Consider the following 12,072-nt stretch of genomic DNA (forward strand, 5'->3'; position numbering starts at 1 on the left):
GTGTGATAAAGATGTGGATGCAAAATTGCCTATGTGTTGAAGACCAGGTACAATCGAAAAGAATACTCAGTTGTGAGAGAGTTCAGTTAGGTTGCAGGTAGGGGAAACTATAAAAGCAACCATGGTTACCCAGGATATGGGTTTTTGAAATACAACATTAAACCATTAAACTTTTTTTTTTTTTTTTTTGCTTCTAAAGAATATTAACAATGAGAAATGTACAAGAATTTCATCACCATCAAAGTCAAAGAAATTAGAGTGCCCACCTCCTGCAGAACAAGTAAGTACATTCTTGCATTTGACATTGAATGCTCCATTGTTTGGATTTCTGAACTCTTACTGTGATCATTTAAAAACAAAATATGGGGAATTCCAGTCGTGGCTCAATGGTTAACGAATCCGACTAGGAACCATGAGGTTGTGGGTTCGATCCCTGGCCTTGCTCAGCGGGTTAAGGATCCCGCATTGCTGTGAGCTGTGGTGTAGGTCACAGATGCGGCTTGGACCCTGTGTTGCTGTGACTCTTGTGTAGACTGGCTACAGCTCTGACTAGACCCCTGTCCTGGGAATTCCATATGCCTAGGGTTGTGGCGTTAGAGAAGGCGAAAGGACAAAAAGAAAAAAAAAATATATATATATATAGGAAATAGAATTTATTCTATCATCATAATTTGGATGCAATTAGGATTTTTCTCTAATTCTGTGGGTTAGTCTAGAATATTTTCAAGTTTTAATGGAATGTTAATTTTGTGATCACCATTTTCTGGACACAGAAGCCATTCATCTGGATTGATTTATGTCTGATAACTTGTGTTACCTTTTTGGTGAGTTGGCTTGAAAATGAGATTTTTTTTTTAAAGGGAAATTAGGAATTTCTACTTTACTTTCAAAACTTTAAAAAAAGAGACAACTCTGTACATGTAACAATGTCATAGAAGGGTGGGAATGTAATGATTGAAGAGATTAGAAAAAGATACATCAAAAATGCAGTATTGTCAATTTACAGATTAAATGATGAACACCTGAATTCTAGCGGATTCATTTGGTTCTTGGTCTAATACAGGAGTAGAGGAAGTTCTTATTCCTTGTCTTTCATTTAACTTTCTTCATGTCAAGTAGAAAGCAGCAGTTTTATGTTAGCTCTTTGTGTGAGGAGCTATTCTAAAATCATGATTTTCAAGGTGATTTCAGTGATTTTTTTTTTTCCTTGCCTTAAAAGCATTGTGTTCATGGTGCATTATGATTTGCTTCTAACTCTGCCAGTGACTTCTGTGGCTTTTAGAAGGCATTTACTGGTTAGGATTAAATTAGTTTGTATGGAATTTTTAGCTACTATGTTTTTTCTTTCATTTCTAAGACTAGAAAGACCATTTATATAGAAACTACATTCGTGTATAAAGCCGGCAACTCAAGATACATCCGGTGGTTTAATTAGTGTTAAGCAAAATGAACTCTTGTCTTTTTCACCCCTTCTTCTTGAAGAAGCCAGCAGAACATGTGTCTTTGTCAAATCCAGCTCCTCTTCTAGTTTCTCCAGAGGTACATCTAACTCCTGCGGTGCCTTCTCTACCAGCCACTGTGCCAGCCTGGCCAAGTGAACCTACAACTTTTGGACCAACAGGTTAGATAAAAGTTTTTAAAGTTCAGTAGCAAGATTAGGAGTGGGGAGCTACACAGAGCTGTCAGTGGTGGAGGGCCAGGTTTATTTGCTATGTTCATTTGCAACATGCCCTTGCCATCTCAGAGCAAGATAGGTGTGTGTGAGCTGTGGTTGCTCAGCCCTGGCAGCACAGTTTTTGCCTGCTGACCCACAGCCAGCTCCTTATGGCCCCCTGAGCTCTTTTCCAGGCTCTGTGTCTTACACGCATTTGTATGAACTGTTTCTATTAGAAGATGTTGACTCAAAGCTTGTTTTCTGGGCTCATTGCCACCTGTGTCCAGGGGGGGATCCTTGGTTGATATAAGTACTTTAGATTGTTTTAAGTGTACTCACTTTTACCAGCTATGTAATTGTATACCATTCTTTACTTTTGAGCTTAATGTAAACTTGCAGAGGAGAAATATTTTTACTTCAGCAGTTTTTGATTCCTTTCCCTTTCTTTTGTAGGTGTCCCTGCTCAAATCCCTGTTTTGTCAGTGACACAGACTCTGACCACTGGACCTGATTCTGCTGTGTCCCAAGCTCATTTAACACCCTCTCCAGTTCCTGTGTCCATACAGGCCGTTAACCAGCCCTTGATGCCTTTGCCTCAGACATTGAGCCTTTACCAAGACCCACTCTATCCTGGGTTTCCTTGCAATGAAAAGGGAGATCGAGCCATCGCCCCACCTTACTCACTGTGTCACACTGGGGAGGACCTGCCTAAAGGTGAGAGCCTTCTCCAGGGTCAGGTTGATCTCATTTATCAAGAACTGATACAGGTTCAGGGAGAAATGTAAGCACAGGTCAGGTCATGCTGCTGAGTTAGCCAAAGGACTTCCTTGGAGAGGACAGCAGAGGTCTGGCTGGTAGTCCTTCACTCTCTCCTGTTCCAGCTTGGGTCTGTTTGGAGTGTGATTTTTATGTTTAATACCCCCCATGCTGCCCTGTGAAAAGATTTTGAATTAAATCTTAGTAGTGCTACTAACCAGGTAACTAAACATAACTGAGTTTTCACATCAGTGGTCTGGTTTTTGGAACTACTCATACTACTTCATCCATGAAGAAGTTAATTTAGTACTGCATGCAATAATATACATTTGTTTTTTTAAGGCATCCTTTTAAAATTTGTCTTTTTTTTTAACGAAATTTTAGTTTACGAGATTTCCTATCTAAGAAACTGAAAGAGTAATGCTGTCTTTGTGCTCTTTACTTATATTTTTATGGATCACTTTGTTTTATTAGTGGTTTGATGTTTGAGTCTGTGGATGACTGACTAATGTCACATGACTACCTGAGCTAGTATTATCCTGCTCATCTTAATAGTGAGTTAGGCTTATGTTGATTTTTACTCCTTCCCTTAATATTTTTATTTCATAATGTTTTAAACCCCACAGAGAAGTTGAAAAAGAAATAACAATGAAACACCTGAGTATCTGTCACACAGATTTAATCATATAAATAATCTCAATTGAAGCCATTTTGGGACTTGAATCTTAGTGTAGACAAAGCATATTGAACCTGGAATTACCCTATAGTAATGTTGCCTGATTTTGGTTATATTACAGCTTTCAATCTATATTATGTTTATTTACTTATTTATGTGGCTGCACCTGTGGCATATGGAAGCTTCCAGGCCAGGGATCAAACTCAAGGCACAGCAGTGACAGTGCCAGATCCTTAACCACTAAGTCACCAGGGAACTCCTATGTGACTGTTTAAATCACAGGCTAGAGAAAATAATTCAAGTAGGCAAGATTGTCTTTAGAACTGTGTATTATTTGAGGATAATGAGAAAAGGCTGTTTCCGAATGTATGTATAATTTTAGTGAGTGGTTGTTACTTATTTTCAGATAAGAACATTCTTCGATTCTTCTTCAATCTTGGTGTAAAGGTATTTACGTTTTTATCATTTTAAAGTTATTTTAAGTTATTTAAGTGAACACTTTTTAATTATTAGTATTTGAATACCCTTAACTCTTAAATCCTTGTTGGTCAGTAACCGAAGGCTTAGTAAATCTCCTTATTTTAAGAAATAGCATTTCCAGTGCCATACAGTTTAGTTGTGGTGAGTGAGGCTCCAGTTTTGCTTGCTTTTCCTTTTAATTGGTAGTAGTATTAACCCTGTGAATATATCTGATAAATAGCCTAGTGGGAACACCTCTGTGAGGAATTAAGTGAAAGGTCTGGGTTTCAAGTTTTGCCCCTGCACTTTTTTAGCTGTATGATCCTGGGCACGTCACTGAGTGTGTCTGAGCCTAGCTGTTTTCCTTTGTGGGTGGAGATGATGCCCTCCTGCCTGCCTCAGTTGCTGAAAGCCTGAGGGGAGGCCACTTGTGCACCTGCTCCTAGGGAAGGTGGGGCTCGCAGGCAGAGCACAGGCACCTCTGGGAGGTGGCCAGCCTAGTCTTTTTGTTTTGTTTTGTTTTTGCTTTTTAGGACCACACCTGCAGCATATGGAAGTTCCCAGGCTAGGGGTCCAATTGGAGCTGCAGCTGCTAACCTACACCACAGCCACAGCAATGCAGGATCTGAGCTGCATCTTGACCTATATATACCACAGTTCACGGCAGTGCCAGATTTTAACCCACTGAATGAGGCTGGGGATCGAACCTGTGTCCTCATGGATACTAGTTGGGTTTGTTACCGCTCAGCCATGACAGGAACTCTGGGTCAGTCTAATCTTAGAAAGAGCTGTCAGTGCTGTGTGGTCTCCTTTCTTGGATTCATTTCTGTGGGTTCTGGGCTGTTAAGTGAGGAAACAAATTGCCCTGCCTTCATTGGCCTTTTGACCAGTTCATAAAAGGAGACTTGATTATTTTCTCCATCTTCTGCATTCATTGCCTAGTTCCTGTTTATCTAGGTAGTACTGGCTGTAGCTTATTGGTTAATTAGCCAATTAGCTAGTACATTTTTCTTGGTGTTTTGTTGTTTAGCTGAACTTTTTGCCAGGGAGGGGTTTGGAGTATTTCATTTTTGGTGTTGATCCTTCTCTGACCAGAGGTCTAACTGTAAGCCTTACAGTTGGAGTGCTCTGGGGATCCTCCAGCTGCAGTCCAAATTCTGAGGCTCAGCTGTCTGTGTGGCAGTGTTTTTATGGTAGAACGCATCCAGACTGGGTAACTGGTTGGCATGGGGTCACAGTGGTAGAGCCAGGACATGAATGGAGCTCAAGCTGAGCAGCTGATGTTTGAGAGAGTGGAAGCTTGATTGCTGGTGGTGGTTTTGAGATAATGTATCAGCCCCCGTTATTTCTGTGCACTTCTATCTAAAGGACGGAATTAATCATCCTGATAAGCTGGGGGTGGGTTCCTTTCTTTGCATGCTGCGAAACCTCTCTATCAGGACTTGATCGGTTTTAGGAAAGGAACAGGCAGTGCAGTCCTAACAACGGTGACTTAATTTTGTAGTTCTTTTTCATGTTGTGTATTTTGGTGAGCTAGTATTTGGACTGGAGTTGATGGTCTTTGAGGCATGAGAAGCTTATCTGAGAGCCCACTCTAAGCTTCTTCCCCCTCCCATTTTGTTTATCTTCCTGTTTTTTGTCTCTTCTAGGCATACAGCTGTCCTATGTGGGCCCCCCATTCTTACCTGTACCCTTTGCATCAGGCCTACCTGGCAGCCTGCAGGATGTACCCAAAGGTCCCTGTCCCCATGTATCCTCAGAACCCCTGGTTCCCAGAAGCTCCTTCTGCTCAGAGTGAAAGCGATTGTACCTGTCCGGATGCACACTTTCCCATGCAGACTGAGGCCAGTGTTAACGGTCAGATGCCCCAGGCAGAGATTGGACCGCCGGCATTTTCTTCACCTTTGGTCATCTCTCCATCTCAGGTGTCTGAAAGTCACGGACAGTTGTCTTATCAGGCGGCAGACCTAGAATCTGAGAGCTCTGGGCAGCTTCTTCATGCAGAATATGAAGAGTCCCTGAGTGGCAAGAACATGTTCCCACAGCCATCCTTTGGCCCGAACCCATTCTTAGGCCCGGTTCCCATTGCACCTCCTTTCTTTCCTCACGTCTGGTATGGGTACCCTTTCCAGGGGTTCATAGAGAATCCAGTCATGAGGCAGAATATTGTTCTGCCTGCTGATGAGAAAGGAGACTTGGATCTGCCCCTGGAAAATCTGGATCTGTCTAAAGAATGCGCTCCAGTTTCAGCAGCAGATGAGTTTCCGGAGGCCAGAGGTGAAGACACACATTCTCTCCCTGAAGCGAGCGTGAGCGAGCACGAGGGCCGGGCGGAGCGGTCGTCCCAGACACCTACGGCGGATGTGGCATTGGCTCCCACCCCTCCCGAGGCAGAGGGAATGGCTCGTCTTCCCACTCCAGTTCTAAACAGAGAAAGGGAAACCCTGCCTGGTGAACTTGAGCCAAAGAGGACCATTCTAAGTCTGAAAGAAAAACCAGAAAAAGTGAAAGATGCTAAGACTGCTGCTGAAGTGGTCAGTGGGGCCAACTCTGTGGACAGCAGAGTGCAGAGACCAAAAGAAGAGAGTTCAGAGGACGAGAACGAAGTGTCTAACATTCTGAGGAGTGGTAGATCCAAGCAGTTCTATAACCAGACGTACGGAGGCAGGAAGTACAAAAGTGATTGGGGCTATGCCAGCAGGGGAGGCTATCAGCACGCCAGAGGGGAGGAGTCCTGGAAAGGGCAGCCCAGCAGGAGCCGAGACGAAGGCTTTCAGTACCACCGCAATGTCAGAGGCCGGCCCTACAGGGGGGACAGGAGGAGATCAGGGATGGGAGACGGCCACCGTGGACAACACACTTGATGGGATTTTAGAGCAGAAACACTTTCTGAGGTGGAGTGTTTCTGAAGGCTTTAAAAAATACATTACAAATAAAAACCCAAATCGGAACGCTCTCCTCTCCTCCCCCTTTACCCTTACTCTCATTCTGGACAAGAGATTTTGGATATGCGTTCAAGGGGGCAGGTGTTGGCATTTTTTCTTTGTTCAAATCTGTCTATTTATCGGGTGACTGTCCCCATAAAAAGTAGAGAATAAGTTTGTTAAAGTATTTTTTATAAACAGCTTAATATAAAACATTATAGATTTAGTGTTTGTTTTTTTCCTTATATAAGTTTAATTTCAAATGTTGGAAATGTGTGCTTTATAGTGTTTACTGAAGTGACAGAATATACCATTTGACACACTATAGATTCCAAAACATAACATTGCACCAAATAGAAATGTATATTTTATTATGCAATGCCTTAGTCATAAACTGGGCTCAAACAATTCTTAGCCTAAAACACTGTTGTCTTTTGAAATGCTTCCAACCCAAAGGCCTTTCATCTCAATATCTGTCAAACTTGAATAATGTCTTCTCTTTAATATTACACATAAGGCAGCCTATTAACCTGTGTCTTAGATATGTTGTATATAGTTCTTTTAATATTCATAGGGTATATTTTTGAATTTTGGTGAGTATTTGTTGGACTTGAGATTGCATACAAGAACAGGTGTTTAAGAAATAATAGAAAAATTAATGAAATGGCTGTTCCCACCAAGAATTCTTAGCACTGGTGTAAATATCATGGTGCCTACTCGAAAGAAATGTAGATGCTATGCATTTTGAAAATAATCTGCATCTGTTAAAACTGCAGAAGTTTTTTAATGCCACTTTAACACTAATGCACTGACAGATTTAAATATTTTGTGAGAAGAAATGTTAAAAATTTTTAAGCTTGACAGGTTTCTATGGAGTTACTTTGTTTTGTTTTTGCACCATTGGTTATGTGTACCACTTTACATTTGCATGTTCAGTTTGTCACAGCTGGAACTATTGTATGAAAAAGGATGATTGTGACTTGGAGTTCTTTTCTAGAGGATGCTGCTAGACAATGGATTTGCTTTGCATTTGATAGCTTGTTATCCCTTCAGTGACGTCTCTAATCCTGCTTCCTTCCAGTCTCTGCAGTATTCACTAGACTCTCCCTTTGCATGTTGCACTCTGTTCCTATTTGGAGATTTTTATCTCTGAATTAGCACAGTATTCATTCATCTGTGTTACTATGTAAAAATAACTGTAGCTTATATTTCTTATTTGTAAATACCAGTGTGAAAGTCTACCTTTTTTTTTTTTTTTATGTTCTCTTTCAATCAGGAAGTTTGAGTGCTATGCAAATAATGTAATTTCTCGTTGCATGCCATGTGTAATATACTTAGCCAAAAGTAAATTTTTTTTTAAGCAAATTACTTTAAAAGCAAATACAATTCACTTGAATTTGACAAACTGAAGCAGATGAGTTTTCTGGGTTCTCTGATAACCTGCAGGAATGTTTGGATGCCAGCTAGGCTTAGTGAATCTCCACTGTACTGTAATATTGGTTATTTACCTCTGTGTTGTTTTAATTACCTAATGTCTGTGTAACTGCTGATTTGAGTAGTGATTAGCATTTAGATGTCTTTGTAACAGGATTTTGGAGAGCACTTTGAAAGATAGCATTTTATTATGATGGTGCTAGGTAAAAATTTGTAAAGACTGGGATAGTTGCGTGGAAAAGAAAACTCTTGAGAGAGCCTGTTGAAAGGAATTTCTGTTGTCATCCTCAAAGCTAGAACAACTGGGGAAGATGCTGTTTAAGTGATTTTTTTTTTTTTTTTTTTTTGTAGTTAACAGTTGTTACGGAATGAGAAGATGAGAGGGTCCTATACTTTCAGCTCATGCTTTTTCATGTAGGATTAGCTTACTTGATAATTTATGAGAATTACAGTTAGATATAATGACCAGATTTGAAAGTTCAGTGTAAGTTTGATCTCAGGAGTCCAAAAGAAATTGCTCTTTCTTGTGTCCTTTGTTTTATTGGCTGGGATTTGATCTCCTTAGTTTCTTCTGGAAATGCTAAAAATTGGATAGGAAAGAGTGCTGTTTATTTCTTCACTGTCACTCTGTCTTACCTCAATTGAGTAACAGAATACTCGAGAACTCTATAGTTCCTGAAGGAAGTGCTGATTTGCTTCCTGTTTCCCATACTTGCCTCCCTGACAAGATGGAAACAGTGCTGAAAGAGAACTTCAGAAAAGTTGGTACTTTACTCAGTGACCTCTAGAATAAGAATAAAAGAACTCTGTCCTTGGCAATTGGTTTTAAAATTATCAGTCTTTGCATGAAGGTCAGTTTGTGTTTGTTGTTGTTGTTTTTTTTTTCCCTTTAGATTTGTTTTGAATATATTAGTCCAGGAGTTTTTGCCTTATGCAGAAGTCAAACTAGGGCCAAGCAACCTTTTCTCCCCCCCTTTATTTTTAACTGAGTCATCCATCATATGTAGTACATGAGATAAAATGTTTTAAGGAAAAGCAGAAACTTAGAAGTGAGAATCACTTGTATTTTGAGTTGGAAATTATGGAACTCCTATATTATGATCATACGCATTTTGAAGAACAGATGTTTAGAATGACCAAAGCTCACCTGTTCTTTTTGTTTCAGTTGCTTTGGCAAAACTTGATTCCAGCCCCTTTTCTTTCAGTATTGTGTCTATTTTTCTTCATTTCCTCTCACATAAATCTTTGATTCTGCCTCCACTAAATCTTTGATTCTTGTTCCACGTACCTGTTGGTAGCAGGATGCTAGTAGCATCTGTGTGGTCCTCGTTCTGTTTCCTCATAACGTCTATGTTCATTTTCATGGCTGACCTAAGCTCAAACCCTGCCTCGGCCTGGCAGGAGTGGGTGTTCCCTACTGATAACATCGTCGTATTTGATGCGAACTCTATTCTTGCAGTGTGTTTCCTTTGTGACTCAAGGTTGAATAATGCCTGTGAACTGCAAACTTGGCTTATGATTAACTTGGTGCAATAAAGTTCCTTTCTAGCCATTTCTGGTTTAGAAAACATTCAGCCATCCTAGAAACTAGCAATATTTATTTATGCCTCATTTATTTTACCTTTAGTTTTAGATGAGGTAACCATAGTCTTTCACTTATGGGTACTAAGCAAGGTCCATTGTAGTGTAGCTGAAGAGAATGCATATTTGGCTACACTATTTCTGTTTACTGTATTTTGCTTCCTATTTAATGTCTAAATGCTATTGTGTTTTTGTTTAAAATCTTAATAATGGTTCCGTTCCATGTCAATTTCAAAGAACTAAGGTTTTGCTACTAGTGTCAGCCACTTATTCTCCCACTAATTGGGATTTCCCACTAATTTTGTTTTGTTTTGTTTTTCCCCTGAAATACAAGTTTTTAGGAAATCCTAGAAGAGGGGTGGGTGCATGTCTTAATGCTGGGAAACAGCAACTCTGGGGTTGAATTTACTTGAATGGATTAAGAATTGCATTGTTACAGAGCTAGAAAAAATTTATGTATGAAAAATGATAATAGCCTTACACTGAGTACAAATAATACTTAAAAGCATGTGAAGATGTGATCATTTGTGATGTTACTTGTAAAAAAAGTATATATACATCTTTTGAAGTGTTGAAAGGAAAATAGTACTTTATATTCTTTATCATATCACTTTTTGTAAGTGTTGAATATATTCCTGTTTATTTTTCTATGTTCTGTTTTGTAGCCTTAAGAAGTGTTTCAAACATATCTGAATGTATAAAATAAGAGTAAATGCCCTACATGGTGTGATGCTGCATTATATATAAAACTGTGTGCATATATTAAATTTTGTCTCTTGATTCTGCTTGTGATTCTTTGGTTCTAGGGTTTTAACCAAGTAATAGAGCCTATAAATCTTAAGAGGAATTTAAGTAAACCTCTGAAATGAAGGGTTGGTTTCCATAGTTTTTATCCAGTCAGCAAATAATCTGGTTTGTGCCGTTAAATGCCACATGGGATTTATAGTCTATGGGATAGGAACTATTCTTGTACCTACTTACTTGAAACTAGTAAGTGGTAGAATTTGGATTTGAGCCTATCTCTCAGTGGTTTCAGAATTAGTCCTATCATTTTTCTCAGTGGTCATTAAATGAAATGGGAATGTGTAGAATATTCTAAGAATAATATCTAGATTACATGGCACTTTTATTTTTTTAAGCTAGATAAATTCTTTTTTTTTTTTTTTTTTTTTTGTCTTTTTAGGGCCACACCCATGGCATATGGAGGTTCCCAGGCTAGGGGTCTAACTGGAACAACAGCTGCCGGCATGCACCAGAGCCACAGCCACATCAAATCCAAGCCTCCTCTGCAACCTACATCACATCTCATGGCAATGCTGGATCGTTGACCCACTGAGCGAGGCCAGGGATTGAACCAGCGTCCTCATGGATGCTAGTCAGGTTTGTTAACCACTGAGCCACGACGGGAACTCCAATTTTAAAGTTTTATTTGAAAACAAAGGGTAGCAACTATTAACGTTTAAATACTCTGAACACCCAAGTTTCTCAAGACTATTTCTTCATTAAACCAAGTCACCTAAGAATATTGCTAGTCAAAACTCATTTACGTACTATTTGGACTTTATCATTTTAGAATGGCTTCCTCAGGAAGAGGAGCCCGAAACGAAGGCTTCGTTCAGTGCAGGGTTGATAGGTGACAAAAGTGTGCAGAGGCAGCATCCTGGGAAGGAAGATGTAAGTCATACAGCCCAGTGATTGGGGGCTGCCTGAGGAGGTGAGTAAATTATCACAGAATCTTGGAGGAATATGAGGGGTCAGAGGGAGAAAGGAAGCGGGGAGCATTTGTTAGCTGTCTGAGTGCCAGTGCCTCTTTCAAGGAGTCCATAGGGAGGAAAGCAAGAGAGGTGTCTGTTGGTGCTGGCTGAAGCCATTGCAGAATTCACTGGTCATTTGAAATGGATGAATAAAAAGACTTAGCAGTAGCCCACAAGAAGTGCCCTATTCAGGGTTTCTCTAATAAAAATTTTCTTTAATCAGAAGGGCCTGCCTTCCACTCTGTTTCACTTAATTTTTGTTCTTAAGTGCAGGCTTAGGGAATGATCTGAGAATGTAAATAAATGACAAAAGAGGAAGAAAACCAACTGCCTTTCACAGACCTAACTTCATTCATAAGCACCTCCCAAATGTGAATCATGTACTTATTCAGAATAGTGAAGCTACAGATGTTGGTATGAACATCAAGTTAAAGTTTTTTACCTTAATTTTGAATTCATTAGGGAAACCAGAGTTTAAAATTCGGCTTAAAAAAAAAAATTGGGAGTTCCGTCATGGCGCAGTGGAAACAAATCCGGCCAGGAACCATGAGGTTGCAGGTTCGATCCCTGGCCTTGCTCAGTGGGTTAAGGATCCTGCGTTACTGTGAGCTATGGTGTAGGCCGGCAGCTGTAGCTCTGATTCAACTCCTAGCCTGGGAACCTCCATATGTTGCAAGTGGAGCCCTAAAAAGAAAAAGAAAAAAAAAATTGATTTACAATATTATGTTTGCTTCATGTGTGTAGCAAAGTGATTAAGTTTATATACACACACATTCCTTTTATTTATTTTTTTGAGATTCTGTGCCCATGTAGGTTATTATTTTGAGTATAGTT

The 12,072-nt window shown here is 39.8% G+C and overlaps 1 protein-coding gene across 3 annotated transcripts in view; it reads left to right on the forward strand.

Moving 5' to 3' along the window:
* Window positions 1-10,264, forward strand: part of OTUD4 (OTU deubiquitinase 4) — a 48,209-nt gene extending 37,945 nt beyond the window's left edge. For all 3 annotated transcript variants that reach the window (XM_021100662.2, XM_084972774.1, XM_084972775.1), the window contains 5 exons: window positions 200-280; window positions 1,483-1,621; window positions 2,108-2,368; window positions 3,493-3,533; window positions 5,195-10,264. In XM_021100662.2, the coding sequence (XP_020956321.2) occupies window positions 200-280; window positions 1,483-1,621; window positions 2,108-2,368; window positions 3,493-3,533; window positions 5,195-6,409 (1,737 nt within the window). In that variant the 3' untranslated portion in view covers window positions 6,410-10,264. The remainder of the gene's footprint in view (window positions 1-199; window positions 281-1,482; window positions 1,622-2,107; window positions 2,369-3,492; window positions 3,534-5,194) is intronic.
* Window positions 10,265-12,072: the final 1,808 nt, after the last annotated feature.

This window comes from Sus scrofa, chromosome 8 (genome assembly GCF_054392235.1).
Source record: "Sus scrofa isolate SSC_HxYL_T2T_F1_AM1 chromosome 8, Sscrofa_HxYL_maternal_Yorkshire_Landrace_v2.0, whole genome shotgun sequence".
Classification (NCBI taxonomy): Eukaryota; Metazoa; Chordata; class Mammalia; order Artiodactyla; family Suidae; genus Sus; species Sus scrofa.